At 47.3% G+C, this 20,005-nt stretch overlaps 1 protein-coding gene across 1 annotated transcript; it reads left to right on the plus strand.

Annotated features, from left to right (window-relative positions):
* Window positions 1-1,731: 1,731 nt before the first annotated feature.
* Window positions 1,732-19,849, plus strand: LOC133352887 (V-type proton ATPase subunit C 1-like). The gene is made up of 13 exons (XM_061568878.1): window positions 1,732-1,970; window positions 3,321-3,477; window positions 5,518-5,585; window positions 6,283-6,368; window positions 7,734-7,828; window positions 9,133-9,224; window positions 10,382-10,480; window positions 12,961-13,029; window positions 14,161-14,253; window positions 14,655-14,748; window positions 15,533-15,630; window positions 17,072-17,195; window positions 18,796-19,849. The coding sequence occupies exons 2-13, from the start codon at window positions 3,343-3,345 to the stop codon at window positions 18,889-18,891; spliced, it is 1,149 nt and encodes a 382-aa protein (XP_061424862.1). The 5' UTR covers window positions 1,732-1,970; window positions 3,321-3,342; the 3' UTR covers window positions 18,892-19,849.
* Window positions 19,850-20,005: the final 156 nt, after the last annotated feature.

Below are 20,005 nucleotides of genomic sequence, written 5' to 3' on the forward strand. Positions count from 1 at the left end.
AATTTTATTATTTTATTGTGTTTTCCCTTCTACGTGACTTTACCGAAAGAACCAAGAATATTAATCCCTGCAGTCACGAAAGCTTTAAATCGAAATGCGCACGCCTGTGTGAATAGTCTACTGGATACAAGGCGTCTTGGATACATTGCAACAGCATTTCAGTTTGATCGACTAGTTTTCTGGCCACATTCTTTTTGACAAGAGATTAACACACAGATAACCCGCCTTGTTGCCACACACCTAGCCCGCAAGATACATCACCCACTACACACAGCCCTTCTCACACACGAGGCAGGGCACTGTAAAAGGACATCCAGGCGAGCCACAATTGCACTCTAGTTGCGTCTCTATGACGACATGGTACGGAAAAGGAAGCGTGTCCTTGACTCATTGATCAAAATCGATTTTCCAATTCAAGACGTGCATCGCTATCGCTGATATTACACTGAGCTGCGCAGGCGAGAGCTTTACACGACTTGGACTTATTGAATTGATTCTCGGGAGAATCAATTCAATGTTACGGCAGGCAAACCTGGAGAGACTACGATCGGCGGCGTGTAATATTATTATGTTTTTAGAGGGGACGATTTTTCGCAACGAATGCGTGATGTGGCAGTGAGGAAGGAAGGGATGGCGAGGTTTGGCGCATCAAAAGCATTGACCATCGTGACCCTCTTGACTTTGACTCGATTAGTAAGGTAGCTATGTAACGCGGTGCGAGGGGGAAGTGTGGTCGGAACAATGCACGCCCGACCGTCTCCCCCCATTGAGGGTGTTCACGATCTCACAGTCACCGGTTTTCTCCAACACCAAACAAACGAGAAAAAAAAATCGACAAATAAATGGCAAAACTGCCGAACGCAGAACCCTCCTTACAACGAGTCTCGAGACGCAAGCGAGACTCTCCAGAGTAAACGATGATGAGGATGATGATTATGAATAACTGACGACGGCGATTGTGGCGATTATTCGATGATGATGATGATGACGATAATCATTTGACAATGGTAATGATTTGATTTCACCTAACATTACGATCCCATGACCGCCATGACAAGGATTCGTATTAATTTACCATGATTATAATAATGATTTAATTATTATTACTATTCATATTTGACCACAAAGGTTATTACGATAATTCGTTGATGATTGCAATCCATTTAAGAACGTTCATGATTTGTATGAATGATGGTATTGATGATGATAGCGACGATGGTGATGCTAGTTTATATAACGATAAAAAGTTGTTGGTTATCCATTGACAACGACGATGATGATGGGGGATGATGTTAAATTATTAACCCACAACGACGATTTCAGATCCGGCAGTGTTAACAAAAATAATCACACGAATTTGCGACATCTTCGAACGGCGAACCTCCACGCATGTTTCTAGATTTGAAGCTTTCGTGACTGCAAGGATTCATGTTCTCAGCAGTGAGCTCACAACAAAGCTGCCCTTCAACCACCTGCTCCCTCCACCACGTCCTCCATCTCCAACGAGTCCCGTGCAGGTTAGGTCTGGCTCGGAGCAGTCACACACGCTCTCTGCCCGGTCACAACAGACCACACCGGTCCCAAACCACCTCGGGCCTCCCGGTACCTGTCACCCTATAGAGACATACACAGGGTATAGAGGGTGGTGGGGGGGGGTTCTGGGTGGTGGGGGGAGGTGTGGGTAAGTAGATGTGGGTTTCGGGCATGGGGTGGCTTTATAAGCTGGAAGATCACCGATCCGCTGTCTAGATGGTGAGTGCGAAGGTCGAGTAATTGAAGTCAGCACCATCATCTATCTGCCTGGAGTCTCCCTGGCTGTCCGTCCTCTGTCGAGACCGATGATGGACACGAGCCATTCGCGCGACTAGGACCGCTACTCGCGGTGGGGTGTAGTGTGGAGGGGAGCGGACAGAACCTGGAGGACACTCCTGCAACTGGCCGTTCGGTTACCTGCCCCCTGCCTCGCACAGGTGTGTAGCGATACGCGAGTCGGGTCGCACGACCACCGGCTACATTGTGTGATATGCATGCGAATTAGATGGATACACGTAGATGCACACAGAGACGCGCTTAGAAACAGACACATTGCGATATAAACACACACACACGCACACACCTGTGAGACGAGATAGCTGTGGGAGAGGGGATCGGGGGATAAAGAGGATGAGGAGATGAGGGGTGTGTGTGTGTGAATATCGTGTAGATGCTCCTGCTCTGGCACAGGTCCTAAGGTATATAGCAAAGTCCAGTGGCGTTTCACTCGAAATCAGTAAATTAATAATGATCGTCGTGCTGCCGTTGTGTGAGGGTTATCGCTGCTGCCCTCGCAATCCACAATTTGGGTGCTTGGATTCTATCTCCCGTCGCGGCAGTTAAAGCAATGAGCAGATCCTTAATACCCGATCCGACCCGCCGCTGTCCACCAAATGAGTGTTAATGGGCACGGTAAGTTACTCCTCGATCGGCAGGCAGTGTGGTGGGGTAGAGCGTGGACAGTGCCGCCTCTTGCGCCGTGGTGGCGAGATGTGAACTACCTCGCCTGGTATACAGGAGGTCGTGGGATCGATTCCTGACCCTGACGCCTGTATATTTGGAGTTTGGAATGTCGATCTCCACGTGGTCGCGTGGACTTTTCTCCGGGTCCTCCGGTTTGCCCCTCCACATTTAGAAGCATGCGTTTCGCATATTTGGCTGATATAAATTTCCGCGTAAGAAATACCACTTCGTTAGGCTATCATTTGTGATGGCCATACAGTGGGCCTTACCTGGTAAAATAAAAAATAGTTTCGTTTTAATAGTTCTCTTCCAAGAGGTCTGGCCAGCGTGGAAGCGTAGGCCAATTCCCCTCCAGTGGGAATCTCTCTCCCTAGAGCTCCCTCTAGCGAAGTCCCTTCCGACAACAATGGTGTGAGTGAGTCATTGCAGGTCTGTACCTTTGTGATGAGCATCGCCAGATCGAAGTGGATGCCACTCCTCTACTGCTTCTAAATTATTTGACCACTGCCTTTCCCCTCTGCCAGCATAACTGCCATCGCCAATCACGCACTACTTACCTGCGACTGCTCTCAATGTCTGGTCCGACACCATTGTTATTATTTAGCCTACAGTTGACTACAACAACGGCGATGCTAGAAGCCGTGGAAGCCACGTCCAGCTACAATTCAGCGACACGGAGACGGGGTTTATGGATCAAGTAGGGATGGGGTGGTGCATCTGGTTCGGAAGGTCAAACAGGGGCTTTTGCATTTGCGGTACAGCAAGTAGGTTGCGGACAGGCTCACACACTATAACGAACAATGTTTGTGTTTCACCACTGCCAGGATTTGAACCTATACCGGGGGCATGTCTGCGAGCGAGCTGTGGATCGTTTGCGCGCCGGGGGAGCCCGGCGCTCCTCAAGCATGGGAGAAACTCCAGGCGGCCACGGAGAGAGTTGGGCTCTCAGAGAACCACAAGTTCCACATCCCCGAACTCAAGGTATGGGGTGCCTCATCCACAAAGACCAAGACCCCCCCCCCCCCCCCGTATAGCCTTAACAGACTTTTGGGACAAGTGCTGTAAGGGAGTAGCACCTATTAAGGGCGGCACGGCCAGCACCACTCCCGGTCAATTTTGTCTCCCGAGTAGCGATGTTTACACACCGCACTAGGTACTTATTTGAAGCTAAGTCGACATAGGAGAATCACAAACACAATGACACATAATGGCACAGACACACACTGACACAATGAATCACACGCTGACACACAAACGCAATGACACTCAATGAGACACACGCACTGACACAATGACACATTGACACAATTATTCACGCGCTGACACAATGACACACACGTTGACACACACACACACAACGATACACAATGACACACGTGCACTGACATATCGATTTACAATGACACACAGATACATTAACAATGACAAAGTGGTTGCTGATACTGCGTTGGCAGTGGTGCACAGGCACAAATAAAAACAAACTCAACACGTTTGTCAATTACACTGCCGCAAGAATTGGTGACGTTTCGGGCAACAACCCTTCTTTATAGCATTAAATAGGTGACGTTTCGGGTAATTACCATTTTTATAGCACATCATTCGATGTACGCGCTTTGAAGAAGGGTCATTGCGCGAAACGTCACCTATCATATAATCTTCCTTTTTCAGGCGACACACACACACACGCAGTGTGACGAACGAACGTGTTGAGTTTTGTTGCACTGACAATGACACACTCGCTCACTCACACGCTGACAACGACACAGACAAAGATCGCCACTGACACAATGAGACGACGACACAACACGATGACACGCGACACGTGTCCCCCGCGACCTTGGCCCGCCAGTCCCCTCCCGTTGGGGGCCGGGCCGCTCCGGTTATTTTCGCAGCTGATGGGGACATTAAACCCCCCTCCCCCCACTTCTTCAACTCACACTCACCCCCCACCCACCCACCTACCCCACCACCACCCCACCCCAGCACCCGCCTGGTGCGGTGTGGTGCGGACCGGTTGCCAGTGTTGTGTATACAGCACGGGGCCCGCTGGCGTGTACCACTGTCACTTTAGAGGGCAAATTACTCCACCTCTTCCTCCTCCTCTCGACAAGTCCCCATAAAGGGGTCGACGTGACGGGAGACTCGGGAGGGTCGTGTATTGGCTCTGGCATCGACACTGAGCCACGATGAGCCCACACCGATGGCATGGATGCTGGGTTCGGGTTGCAAGCGACCCGTGAATGAACCTAGACGGTTGTTAAGTAAGAGAGAATTGCCAACCAAGCCAATCGATGTAGCAGGACCCTCCTTAACAAACAAAAATGGATTGAGATCCAGTGATGGCTGATTTGCATAAATTGCTTTTATGATTTCTGCTTGATGGTAACCGATTAGTACATACATACAAAGACAAATACAAAGATCCCCCTATAGCCTTAACAGACTGTAGGGGCAAGTGCTGTTAGCGAGCACCTTTTAAGGCCGGCACGGCACACGAGGAGGTGGGTGGCCAACACCACGCCCGGCCGCCTTTGTCTAATGAAGATTAATGCCAATAATTTATAGAGGATATCCTCACTGAGTCTCTGCTACTTTGTGATGTTTGGTAAATCCATTAATGTGTGCTTATAATGTGCGAGGAAACCGGCGTACCATGTGAACACCCATCACGTGACGCGCAAAACTTAGTACATATAGAGTAAATAAATCAATTGTATGTATGTATCAATGTACTGCCATCTCCTTCGCTGCCCACGTGAGCTCACACCATTCTCGTGTGAATAATACATGTACATACTGTCCAGCCTTCGTTTGGTCAATCCACTGCTAGATGAGTGCCGTGCTGGTTGTAAGGCGTTATTTGACCATACTTCACCACGCTGCTCAGGTGCGGGTCGGTGACGGCAGTGAGCATCGTCGTGAGAGCACGCGGAACGGTCACACGGATGCTTGATGGAACAATCTCCAACGTGATTCACTGACCTCCCTGGGCCCCCCTACCACACCCCATGTCGCACACAGGTGGGGACGCTCGACTCGCTGGTCAGCATGTCTGATGACCTCGTCAAACTGGACACATTCGTGGAGGGGTAAGTGGTGTGGGTGGACGAGTGTGTGCGCGAGTGTGTGTTTGGGGAGCGGTGGTGTAGTGGCTAGCGCGCTGCGCGACGAACGCGGCGACCCGGGTTCGATTCCCGTTCACGGCCAACACCGGTGACGATTATCTGAACCGGTCCTGGGCCTCCCCTAGGTCGACTCAGCCTTAAACTGAGTACCTGGTGCGGTGTTTAAACATCGTCACTGGGGCGACAAAGGCGGCCGGGCGTGGTGTTGGCCACCCACCCCCTCGTATGCCGTGCCGGCCTTCGTAGGCGCTCGTTAACTACACTTGCCCCAACAGTCTGTTAAGGCTATACGGAGGATCGTTGTCTTTGTTTCGTGACACATGGTTGGGGAGCGGTAGCATAGTAGTTAGCGTGCTGCGCTACGAAGCCTGCGGACCGGTGTTCGATTTCCGCTCATGGTGGCAGTTCAAAAGGCTGTCAAGGGCAAGTGGTGGAGAGACAGAAGGACAGATCGTAGCAGGAGACGCAGACATCAATATGCCAATCCTGAATATTTTCGACTTGAACAAAAATATCTTGAGACTCATCGATGCTTTTTCTGGATAAAGGGGATTATCATTATTATTAGGATTGTAATTGTTGTGATCAATTATGAAACGAACTAGCCAATGAGTGAACGAATGCGTGAATTAATTGGTATGGCGTTTTGATGTCCGAACAGCGTCGTTCGCAAGATCACACAGACCATGGTGGACGTCTTGGAGGACGCGCGTGACAAGGCACGGGAGAACCTGGTGGCTAACGGGGGTACGGCGCCGATTAACGGGTTTGGGGAGCGGTAGCTGAACAAGGACGCGGTATATATCAGTTCGGATTCGAGGATAAACACAATTTTGTGTGGCCGTTAGGAGGCACGTGGAGCGTCGGATAAACTGGCCTGATAAAGGTGGCCCATGTGTGTAAGATAAAAGGAATGGTGTGTGGCGGATCGAACAAAGACGATCACTGCATCGCGCGCTTTCAAATGCACTTTTGCGGCAGTCTGGAATGCTCTTCCTTCCAATATTAGGAAGCCACTGGAGCTATGCGATTTTAAACATAGATTTAAACTTTTTCTTCTTTAGAACTGCTTTTTTGTGTTTAGTTTGTCCGCCTTCCCCCGCACCTCCGATAGCATGCTTGGCTACATACGGTGCAAAAGAAGTTCAACATACATACATCATTGGGAGGTTGAGGTCAGGGCCGACTCATATATCTGCGTGGTGCAGCTACAGTGACCAGGTTATGACGGAGTCATCTCTCGATTCGCCCATCGTGGTCTGGTCACGCTGCCTGCCCACGTGGACAAGCATCACCGGCCCTGCCCAGCCTCCTCATCATCACTCATCATCAATGATAATCATTATTATCATCATAGCATCGTAATAAAATAAATAATCCATCACTCGTCATGAATAAACATCAACAAATCATCAATTATCATCATTGATCATCAACCAATCATCTACAAATCATCATCAAATCATAATCGGCAGCAATCATTATCATCATCAGCAGCAGAAGAATCATCATGAGCAGATGAAGCAGAGGCATAATCAGTAGTAGTACCAGCAGAATCATCGCCATTATCATCATCAGCATCAGCAGGAGCCTCCGCCAGGTCGCCTCAGCCTTAAATTAGAAGCTTATGCGGTGTGTGAATATGAGTACTGGGGAGATAAAGGCGGATAGGCGTGGTATTGCCCATTATTACCCCCTCGTGCGCGGTTTGGCTTTCAATAGGTGTTCGCTAACAGTCTGTGCGGCTGTCGGGGAAGCTTTGTCTTTACTATTTGCTGTATCAGCCATATAGGAAGCAATGGTGCAGTGGTAAGCGCGCTGCACTACGAACCCGGGTGCTCAAGTTCTATTCCCGCTCACGACCTCTTCAGTGACGAATATTTGAACCGGTCTTGGGTCTCCGCTAGGTTGACTCAGCCTTAAACAATTAGCAATTTTGTGGTCTCGGCATCGGCACTGGAAAGACAAAGGTGATCGGGCGTAGTACCCGCCAAACCGTTTCCTCGTATGCCATTGGGTGCTGGCAAAGTGCACTTGCACAATAGGTTGTATGGAAATATGTCATATATTTGTATTTGTAAATGTGCTCACTATTTGAACTCTTGACCTCAGCTGACCCAATGACCTACGTGACCAAGTTCCAGTGGGACATGGCTCGCTATTCGGTGCGGCAGCCACTGCAGGCCGTGTCAGATGTCATTGCTAAGGTACTTTACGCACGCACACACCCACACCGTATACGCACGCATACACAAATACACAGATTCCCCGTATCGCTTTTAACAGACTATTGGGGCAAATACTGTTAGCGAGTAGCACCTATGAAGAGTACGGCTCACGAGGGGGTGGGTGGTCAGCACAACGCCCGGCCGCCTTTGTCTCCGTAGTGGTGACGTTTAGCCATCGCACCAGGTTTAGGACAAGAGTCTGTCACAGGCAGAGGAGACGAGGAAATGAGGGATGGAGTTGGCAGCACGCGTAGCTGGGGGGGAAGGACTCCAGACTATGGGGGCAGCAACAGAGAAAGAGTGACCTCCCTCATATTTATTGAAGTAAAATCGTCATTTACTTGTCCAGGAAAGCCTCGCAGAGTCTCAAGACTTTTTTTCAGGAGGGTCCTGCTGCGTTGGAATGTTTTACCAGTTCCCCCTAGCGCTCACGCAGCCTTGCTCCTCCCCCCCCTTTCTTACTTATATAACCTCTTTTTTATATAACCTCTTGCCACGGTAGCTCTCTCGCCCACTGCATTGGCATTGTTGCTGCATTGGCATTGCTGTTACATTGGCATTGTTACTGCATTGGCATTGCTGTTACATTGGCATTGTTGCTGCATTGGCATTGCTGTTACATTGACATTTTTGCTGCATTGGCATTGTTGCTGCATTGGCATTGCTGTTACATTGACATTGTTGCTGCATTGGCATTGTTGCTGCATTGGCATTGCTGTTACATTGGCATTGTTGCTGCATTGACATTGTTGCTGCATTGGCATTGTTGCTGCATTGGCATTGTTGCTGCATTGGCATTGTTGCTGCATTGACACTGCTGCTGCATTGGCACTCGTGCACCGCCCATGCTCCTGGTGCTGCTGATACACTTTGGCTACGCCCATCGCCAAACCTTTATAAACAGTTTGCCTTTAGAGGCGGACTCCTTTGCCCGATGACGACCGCTTGTGTAGTGATTTATTTGCTGCATGTTGAGGGAAACCGGACTTCTAGGAGAAATGTCCACATGTGTGTGGGGGCGAGGGGTGGGGGGGGAAAGGTGGACGGGTCTATAGAACAACAACCGCTGACTTTCTCCACAAAGTAGTACCTATTTTACGACCCCGGTAAGGATGATGGGCTGAGTTAACCCCCACGAACCAGGGAATTGAACTCGTTCATCTGGCCGTAGCCGGGCGGGAGGAACTGGGAGCTGCGTTAATTTCGTCGCTGTTCAAGGGCTTCTCGGCCCGTAAGGTGGATGATGGTTACACACTTGACGAGCAAAGTCGTGTCTCGCCCAGCAAGTGTCGCAGATCGACTCCGACCTCAAGAGCCGCGCCTCGGCGTACAACGCGCTCAAGAGCGGCCTGCAAGTCATCGAGCGCAGAGCCACGTGAGTCTGCCGTCCGCACGCGTGGAGCACACGTGGAGCACAACGTGTGCGCCCTTACAAAACACGCGCATATCCCTCTCCTTATCTGAGCACCACTTTAAAGGCCCGCCGGCTTTCCGCCCTACCCACCCCCCCCCCCCTGTTCCCACCACCAAAACGTCAAGCGGCCAGCAACAACCAGCGAGTGCCACTGAATGCGTAATAGATACGAGTGAACACGTTTCTGGGTTTGATCAAGGTTGTTGGGTATGGGGGCGTGAGAGAATAGACGATGGTTTGCAAAGTGGAGCGGTGCGAGGTGAAGAAGTGGAAAGGAAAGCGCTGTAGCCTGCAGTGTGGTGAGTGAGTGGGTGAGGGAGCGAGTGTGTGGCGACGTGCAGTGTGGTGGCGGAGCAGTGTAAATGAGAGGGAGACAGTATGGGAGGAGGAATCACTGAGCGAAGTTCATGGCAACAGCAATTGTGGTGGTGGTAGTAGTAGCGATAAAAGAGTGACAGGGAGGCGACTAGCTGCTGGCGCGTGAGTGACGGGAGTTCATCGAGGAGGTTTGGTTGAAGGCAGATAGCGTAGGGACGTTTACACACACATACCAGTTTGCCTAATCCTATGCCTGTCCACCCGTACAAAAATAAAGTCAAAGAACCCCCATATAGCCTCAACAGAAATTGGGACAAGTGCTGTTAGCGAGCATCTACGAAGGCCAGCATGGCACACAAGGGGGTGGGTGGCCAGCACCACCCCCGGCCGCCTTTGTCTTCCCAGTGTCAATGTTTATACACACCAGGTACTCATTTGAGGCTGAGTCGACCTACCCATACACACACCAGCACACCTTCACATTCTTACACTTGTTTGGACGTGCACAAGCAGAGTACACGTACTATAAACACCTTCACCTGTGCATCTAAGTATGCATCTCTACACCTCCACGTAAAATTATAATTGAATGAAGCTGATGCTGATAATACCACTGCTGAAAGAACCAAGAAGAAGATGAATACCACTGCTGTGCATGATGATTAGATGTTGCTGCTGATGATAATATTGCTGCCGCTGCTGCTGCTACTGGTGATGCTGCTGCCGCTGCTCCTGCTGGTGCTGATTATTCTGCAACCGCCGCTGTTGTTGATGGTTCTGCTGCTGCTGCTGCCCCACAGTGGCAGTCTGATGACGCGGAGTCTCGCTGACATCGTCAAAAAGGACGACTTTGTTCTGGACTCGGAGTACCTCATCACCCTGCTGGTTATCGTGCCCAAGTGAGTCCTCATCACGTCACCGTCATCAACATCATCATCGTGGTTACATAACAAATCCTCCTGGAGAACTCCCACCTTCAGGAGATGGTGGGGATGATGCGGTGGGGGGTGCACGTGTGCAACCCCGCTGGGCGCACAGCGCCAGCCAGAAATAGGGCTGAACGATTCATCGATTTCAAATCAAAATCGCAATTTTAAACAATGAGATGAGCAAATCGCAAAAGCTGCGATTTTTTGCGATTTGAAAAGTCCTCTTACTTTCTTATTGGAATTGTTTTATTATTTGTATTATTATAACTTTATTTATTTAACTTAACAATTGTTATATGTTTAATTGTTCCATTTCAATTAAAACATTTTAATAAATACATGTTGGAAGAAATTCATATCTTTTAAGTTCTCATCTTTGCATTAGAATATATAGAGCAGTTCATATTTTGATGGTATCATGTGGTAACGCTCCATCACATGTTTTAAATCTATTACACAGTGAACATTGAACTGAAGCTTGACTTTAACAAACTCTAATCGCAAATCAAATCGCAAAATCTGTCAGAAAAATCGCAATCAGATATTTTCCCCAAATCTCGATTTAAAGCTTTCGTGACTGCAGGGATTCATCTTCTTGGTTCTTTCGGTAAAGTCGCGTAGAAGGGAAATAATAAAATAATAAAAATAAAACATGATAAAAATACATTAAAAATACAATTGTGAGAATTGTATTTTATTATGTTTTATTTGTATTATTTTATTATATCGCTTCTACGTAACTTTACCGAAAGAACCAAGAAGATTTCCCCAAATCGTTCAGCCCGAGCCAGACAGCACCGTCGTCAGTGTTGGCGCCCCCTCGTGGGTGGTGTGCGGCTCTCTCCGGGCGCGGACTCCCGGTGTCCTTCTGCGACACCGAGCAAAGCGGCAAGGGATTTGGCTGCACATTCCAACACGGGGCTATCTCGAGCAGGCGCGGTTCGTCCACTAGGGGGCGTTGGGGCGTCGCCCCGCCAAGCAGCTGGAGATGAGAAATTATTTTTCTAATAAAAAACATTTTTTCTCTCACTTGTTTAGTTGTATTTACATTTTTTTGTATAATGATTATTTCAACGTGAATTTCCTAATGCAGTCTGATTTGTGCCTCGGGGAGGTCTCGGGGCTGCTGTGAAGGCGTCCGAGTGAGAGATATCCCCCTTCATTCATTGCGATCAGCTTCTTGCATTTTAGCCACGCCGTTTGAGACCCATTCAGGGCGGTGAAAAAGGCACCCAAATGTGTCAGGTCCACGGTCCACACGCTCTAGGAGGAAACAACAGCAACGGCGATGGCAGCAGGTGCAGCAGACGAATAATTAGCAACGAAGACTGTGGAGTCACTCCCAAATATTCCATTTGGTCATGGGGACAGCATTTGAGTAATTTGTTGTTTTGTTTCGAATTGCTTATAAATTCCTCCCGCCGGTAGATACGACAGGGAAGGCCAATAACGTGACGAGGCTTTTTCTTAATTAGAACACCATTTCTTCAGAGGTCACTCACAACAGCGCCACCTAGTGTAAATGTCCCGAGCTGCCACCAATGATCGTGAATGAGTCTCGAGATTAATTCCAGCACTCCTGGACAGATACAATATTACAGGATTGTAATTTATAAGCATACATTAACCCTCCCCCTCCCTATTGGCTCACACGTGACGACATCACATTTATCCCCTTCATTTTAAGACCGAAACAGGAGGATACCTCCACAGCTCTGGCTGTCGCCTGATGAGAACGGTTGTAATTGCTGGCAAAACGTCGTCTTGGAATTGTAAATGTTGTTGGCTTACTCTCCAACACACCGGTGTGCTGTACTAGTAACGAATTGCCACGTTTTGTTTACGTGACAAACCTTACTAATTGGCTGTGTCGGGTGGTGGCGGGTTTCACGACACATTTATATTTACGCGATCTAACTCAAACTCCTCTTATTATGGATAATATCATTGTTGTTGTTTGATTTGTGTGTGCGTGTGTGTGTAAGTGATAATAACGATGCCATGAATTTACCCGGGAAAGCCCGAGTCTCAAGACTCTCGTTTATTTCAGCAGGTTTCTCTGCTCGACTCTATTCTATACAGACGGGAACAGGTGGATTCCAAATGTTTTGCTTGTACCACCTCCTGCTGGAAAGCCAGGGAATTATGGCACTTCCTCGACGCCAACGGGAAGGGAGTTTCGCAACGTTTGAGCGATCCACCAAGCCTCGCTGCCTCCTCAGAATGCTGAATTCGAAGCCCACGTGCTTTGCCACGGGATAAGGAGGATAACGTGATGGGGCAATGCGGTCGAATGGTGCGCAATATTTATGATGTATTGCGGCATTATGAGACCATTAGGGATGGGGATGAATTCTTGGATGGCTTCATCGAGCAGTGGAGAGATCATGGCTGATTGATGATAATGATGTGTATGTATATGTGGGTGTGTTGTGTGCTGTGTACCACAGGCCGAATATTGGAGACTGGAACAAATGCTACGAGACTCTGTCTGAAATGGTTGTCCCACGGTCGAGCAGGTAGGATGCAGAACTCTGATCTCAAATGCCCCAATCTCGATACAACACGATTTGAATGTATACAATTATATACAACCATCAGAAGCAGCAGCGTGATAATTTGTATTATTAGTAGCAACAGCAGAATCGCTTTCATCATTTTGACTCAACCCCCAAGTTTCAAACAATACGAAGAAATGTGTATCCTGCAAAAACCCATAATCATTTCCTCTGCATTGTAGTCTTCTTGTCTTAGGTGACTACATAATGCATTATTGATGTTTTGGTATGAAATGTTATGGTCTTGAAGTCTGCACTATTATTCTGTCATGATGAATTCTTCTCATTATTTACAAACTTGACTCTTGTTAGCATTTAGCCATGCTAAGTGGCACCCATAGTGCAGAAGTGGAGAATTCATATACAGTGTATGGTTCCTAGAAGTACACCTTGCAGCAGTGATGACCGGTGGCTATACTGCACCGATCAAGTCTAATAATGATGGAACTGGTCCACAGTTTTCTATCACCACACCGCTGCTGTCAGTCCTGTACATTTGCTCAAGTTTATTTTGATGGTGACCATACCAAAGACAAGAGCACCACAATGCACCTCTTCAGGAACTGCTGATTGTTTTCACATCCTGTCGTTAAATAAGTTTTGTGCACGTTTCTGTCCGTTTTTGTTCAACGCTTCTATTTTTTTCCCTGCACTATTTTGTTCTGTTATGATGGGTTGCCCTCGTCATTTCCAGATTTGATCAAATCCCAGCGAATATCCACGAACCCAATATCTATAGAGTCTAGAGGAGGGGTAGGCAACCAAAACTGGCATCTCCCGAGCCGCATGCGGATCTTTCATCCACCACACGCGGCTCTGTGAAAGGGGCGTAACGCAGAACTACTGTCACAGTAGCAAAGAATAATACATGTCGCCCGTGCTGTGCTGAAAATTGGCAATCTATATATATATACACTTATTATATATACTTAGTTCTTTGCATGGCTCATACGTACTTTTTGGCTCTGTTACAGGTTGGCCTCCCCTGATCTCGAATCCGAGATCACAGGCTGACATCAGCCACGAGAGGGTGCTGCTCCCACATGCTTCTATCGTCGACTATTCGCTCTGTTTTTTTCGCCCCTCTGTCAGGATCGTGTTTGAGGACCCAGAAGGCTACATGTGCACTGTGACGCTGCTGCAAAAAGCTGTGGAGGATTTCAAGCTAGAAGCCCGGCGGAACAAGTACAGTTTGATAGCGTGAACACGACCTGCAAAAAATATCAACGCGATACGGATTCGTACTGCGCACAGCTGTGGCCGCATCTCGATATGGTGGCGAGATGTTCACAACCCTCGCCTGGTATTCAGGTCGTGGGTTCGATCCCGACCCTGACTCCTGCTGTATATTTGGAGTTTGCGTGTTCTCCCCGTGGTCGCGTGGATTTTTCTCAAAAGTCCAGACACAAACCCATTTGCTGTACTACCACCTCCAGGCAAATACTTGCCCAATCAGATTAATAACATGGAAATTATATGTAATAAATTGGACAGCTGTCTGCCCAATAATTCAATAGACGATGCTGATCTATGAATTTATAAGTTTGCTTGGGTTGGCTGCTAATTTAGCGAACTTTTGGCCCCAGGTTCATGGTGCGCGACTTCCAGTACAACGAGGAGGCGCTAAAGGCAGACAAAGAGGAGATAAACAGACTCATCACGGACAAGAAGAAACAGTTTGTACGATGCACTCATCACAAACACGAGTATCACCGTTACCACGACTGTCATCATCATCATCAGCGGCACCATTTTTTACAAGTTACGTTATAATGAAGATCGTCGTCAAATCATATTTTCATCCGAAATAGAATATATGAATTAACGTCATTGAATGTATCATCATAATCATCGTGAGCATTGCCACATGAAGCAACAACAGAAAAATCATGATCCGGTTTGTTATTACTTCTATAATTAGCAGCCATTATGAGCTTAAAGAAGTTAGCAATTATCATTGTTATCATCTTCAGGCGGCATAATCATCAAATCCATCATCATGGTCATTATCAGTGTCATCAATATAAACGTCATAAAAGCCATCATCATAAGGATCCTTTGGTATTGTATGTCATTTAGAAAAATCAGAAACTGTCATACCATGAGTTTCATCATCAGCATCAGCTGCCGAATCCGTCCAGTGCCAGACTGTTGCCTCAATGAGCCCACTGCTGGTTTGAAGTAAAGGCCACTGACAAACTGGCTGATTTAGTAAATGACCGACTGGCCCATTGCCAGTTGGACAGACCAATCAATTGACCGACCAACTGGCTAACCAAATGATCAAGTGACTGGTTGACTGACAGCTGACGTACCAACTGACCAAATAATGACCCAACGACTATCTGATGGGCCAATTGCCAGACCGACGGATTGACTGATTCACTCTCCAAATGACCCACCGATAATGCGACTGACTCACTGCCGATTGACCTGCTGACCCACTCTTACGTGTGTGTTGCAGGGCCCTATGGTGCGCTGGCTGCAGGTGAATTTTAGCGAGGCGTTTGTGGCGTGGATCCACCTGAAGGCATTGCGTGTGTTCGTGGAGAGCGTACTCAGGTGAAGACCAATGCTGCAGTGAGAAATACCGAGGATCAAACGCAAAAAATATATTAATTTATTAATACTTGTTAGCTGGGGAAGTCTCAGCCCCACGATGGCGAGATGTTAACTACTATCGCCTCTTATACAGGAGTTCGTAGGTTTCATCCCGACTCTGATGCCTGTATATTTGAAGTTTGCACGTTCTCCCCGTGGTCGTGTAGATTTTTTTCCGGGTCCTCCGGTTTTTCCCTCTATATTTAGAAAGAGGCGTTGAGAGTATTGGGCTACTATCAATGTCCACATGATAAGCTATTTCGTTGAGATATCATTTGTGGCCAGGTCGCTTCTGAAAAAGAGCTATATAGCTCAGTGGGCCTTACCTGGTAAAATAAAAAATTGTTTAGTTTTGAGTCTCAGCTCTTTTTTAGGAGGGTCCCACCAAGTTTTCGCAGGAAGGGACAATGTTGCTATATTGTATTGACATGTGACGAACGCTCTTGACAGTGCACGCAATAATTGTGTGCCCCGAGTGTTGATAAAGGCTTGTTAGAGTGACTTTAGAAGCGTTTCCCGTGTTATCTTCTGGAGCAATTCTGACACACGGTGGTGCACTGCTTTCTGTCGGAATTCCAAATAAAAATGTTCTTCTCATCACGTGACACCTACAGCACAATTTCAATATAATTGGGAAGACATTACCAAGCCCTCAGCGGACATAACATGGACATAACGATGATAAGGGAGATGAAACGTTGGCCTAACCTGGGCATTGATCGGCGTCCCATTATATATGGACCAGTCGTAGATTCAACTGCTATAGCTATGGACTGATTGTTGAACTGCTTAGACATGTTCGAATTGTGAAGCAGAGGTCGCAAACGGGTTTTGATTCCTTACAAGTACCCGTACCCGGCCGCACCAGGGTCGCAAACGGGTACCCGTACCCGTACCTGGGCGGGTACGGGTAGCCGGGTATCGGGTAGGGTACGGGTATCGGGTACCCGATTGCGACCTCTGTTGTGAAGGAGTCAGAGGATATATCTAGCAGTGCCTTCTGACCAAGTCTCTTTATATGGGTCGACTCACTATAATGAAGATTCTTAATGGTTGTGAGCACAGTGCTCAGGAGTCTAAAGACGAAACTGACAATTCAGAACCATGGCTTCCATATGGCACCACGGACCTTCACCAGGTTAACAAAGCAAAGATGTAGGTCTTGTTGAAATTCCCTACACATCTGCAGTAGACGGACAGACAATATTGAATCTGTGCAGGACTGCTCCTGACTGAAAGTACAATGGGGCTCCACAAGCTTCTCTTGAATGTGTCTGGCAAGACAATGTCAAATCAATCTTGTCAGGCAGTCCTATCCTGACACGGTAAGCAGGTAGATGCCCAGATTATTGTACTAAATCACAACTCCTACTTCTTGCGTGTACCCGCTTACCCACCCTAGGTATGGGCTCCCTGTCAACTTCCAGGCGGCACTGCTGAAACCACGCAAGAACCAAAAGCGACTCAGAGAAGTGTTACAGCAGCTGTACAAGCACCTCGACAGTGGGGCCGGCATCTCTGTAGATGTGAGTGGCCATGCATATTCATGTCTCATTTCCAGGATCTCTATCTCTCTGCCATATGCAAGGGATGCTTTCCTGGGAAATGCTACTTAACCCGAAATTACTTCAAGCCAACTCCAATATCCCATTGACATAATGTTATATACAGGGGTTGCGTTCCTAGCCGACGTTTCTGGAAAAATACATTTCTTGACTAAATGTCATTAAGTGTTCAAAAATGGATGAGTATAAGTTCATATACATTTTAACACTTAATAAATGCAAATGTGTATTAATTCACATATCTACAAAGACACCATGTACAACATACATAGACAAGTACTGTCAGTGAGTACCTGTGAAGACCAGAATGGCATACGAGGGAGCTGTCGTCTGCCCCGTGCTGATATTTTTACACTCCGTACCAGGTACACATTAAATGCTCAATTAACCTAAGGGAGGCCCAGGACTGGTTCAGATATACTATGTCACTGATGCGAGCCGTGGCCTGGAATTGAAGTCGGGTCATTGGGTTCGTAGCGCAGTGCGCTAACCACTGTTCCACACACAAAGACAAATATCCCCTGTATAGCCTTGAACAAACTGTTTAGGGAAAGTGCTGTTAGCGAGCTCTGCAAACACTTGTACACTCACACATGCAGTCTACTCATATCCTCGTTAATGTATACACACATTCTTGCGTACACGCTGGCAATTGTTTACACTGCACTCACATATAAACACAACCTTACACTCACAAATGTACAGATACACACTCGGTAGTCTCACTTGCATACTACACAATCATGCTTTATCATGTATGCACACTCACGTATACTGGCTACTAACATTTACTAACGTACACACTGCTCAAATACACACTTGTACACATACAGCACCCTCAGGTGTGTACACTCTTGTGCATTCACGTCTAATGACACCGACGACTCTATACTGGGAGCCTCTTTATACTGGTAGGAACGTCCTGGTTACACCAGCCCACAGGGGATTATTGTGTCCGTCTGTCCGTCGTGCAGGGAGGGGCTGGGTGGGGAGGGACTGGGTGAGGAGGGGCTGGATGGGGAGAGGAGGGTGGGGTGAGGCTGGGTGGGGGGTGGGAGGGGAGGGTGGGGAGGGGCTGGTCACCCCGTGGTGCCCTTATAAAACTCAACGTTTAACGTACTCACGCCGGCTTGTACCCGCCCTCAGTCGGCCATATTTGCAGAATACACCACGCCGCCGTTGACCCTGGCCATTGACCGAGCAACCCAACGTTCCTACTAGCTCCCTCCGCAGGAATGTGTTTTTATTTAATTTATTTTATTTCTACATACGTGACTTTACCGAAAAAAACAATGAGTAGAATGCACCCCTTGGCCAAAAAAAATGGGGGGGGGGGGGGGGGAGGGTGAAAGCCTCCCAACGTGGGTCATGGGAGTTTTGTTTGACCATACTTCACCATGCTGGTCAGTGTTCGTTGAAGGTTATCAGTACTGGTTCAATGTCATTCCCCAATGTTTGCCATGGCCAGGAATTCAACTCAAGCACTGGGTACATAGGTCAGTGTGCTAACGACACTTCTCACTTCTTTGTCTTTGTATGCGGGCTTGTGTTTCTACAACAGGCGAGTATGGATCTACCAGGAATGAGCTTCAATAGCCAGGACTACTACCCATATGTGCACTTTCGTCTCGACCTTAATCTCCTCGAAGGCAAATAGGAGGACCAAGAAGAAGTCTTCTTTTCATTCATGAACGCGGCAAAGGGAGCCAAGACTTACTTTTAGGAACCTCAGGATAGTTGAACAATTCCTTATGGAGTAACCTACCTGCTGTACTACGATCTTCTGGCAAACTTGAAGGCTGTCCGAAGTCTCACTCGCGAATACACAAACAATATATTTAAATAAAAACTTTATTGGAGCCAATAGTTTATGCAGCAACACCGTGCTGATGACGGAGTTCGTAACCAAATCAAGGCAAGGACCCACATCAGTACCCAGTAGCACTGACGTAAGACAACACGTTACCGACGGGTTTCCGTGACGTTAAAGCCGGTAGCCAAATGTCCACTGAATTATCATAAAATCAGAAGGCCAACCCGTTAATGAAATGTGTTCTAGTTTTAGCGCTTACAAAAAAACCCCACATTTTTATACGCTTGATGACCAGAAAGTGTGTATCAAATCGTGGTTGTTCAGCATGAATCCAAACGCTGAAGAGACAGCCTAATTGACTGTTGCTGTATTGACTTTTCAAACTTTTCAGAGAAGTCAATACAGCACCAAATACTTTAACGCACAATTTTCTGCATACAGGTAGTTTGTGAAAACATTTAATTAGTTGGTTCTCAGTTGACTTTTTTGGCCATTGAAATAAATTTAACCATTCAAGTTTTCACCTATATCAAGTGGTATGAATTTCAGCTCTGGCCTGTGTATGAGGGTGTTGCATTTCTCAAGTGGCTAAAAAAAAAGACTTATTCCGGGAATCTCGGTTAAAAAGTGAAAGTCTTTCCTCACCACAATCGGCTCAAGAGCAATGCTCAGTTCGTGGACAATAAAACATTGGTCGTTTAAAATCCTGAGCTACAAAATCGATGACTTCCCACTAAAACACATTTCAGCACACAAGACACGCAATTTTGTAAATTTACACAAATAAACCATTCAATACTCATGTTACGGTTTAAAGCACCGTTTTTATAATAATTTGGGTCATTTGCGAGATATTTTAATTGTATGGAGATGTGGAACATTTACACATCTAATTCCGAGTCATGTCCGTGTCATCTTGACATGGGTTTAAAAAAAAACTGTACATGTAAATGTTGCC

Source organism: Lethenteron reissneri, chromosome 42 (genome assembly GCF_015708825.2).
Source record: "Lethenteron reissneri isolate LAM-NWPU_2019-01 chromosome 42, ASM1570882v1, whole genome shotgun sequence".
Lineage (NCBI taxonomy): Eukaryota > Metazoa > Chordata > Hyperoartia > Petromyzontiformes > Petromyzontidae > Lethenteron > Lethenteron reissneri.

What these genes read in the sequence shown, in the direction of transcription:
- LOC133352887 (XM_061568878.1), top strand. Translation starts at nt 3,343, where the DNA reads ATGTCTGCGAGCGAGCTGTGGATCGTTTGCGCGCCGGGGGAGCCCGGC. An exon ending in TGTCAGATGTCATTGCTAAG is followed by an intron (nt 7,829 to 9,132) that starts GTACTTTACGCA and finishes TGTCTCGCCCAG; the next exon opens with CAAGTGTCGCAGATCGACTC. An exon ending in GTCATCGAGCGCAGAGCCAC is followed by an intron (nt 9,225 to 10,381) that starts GTGAGTCTGCCG and finishes GCTGCCCCACAG; the next exon opens with TGGCAGTCTGATGACGCGGA.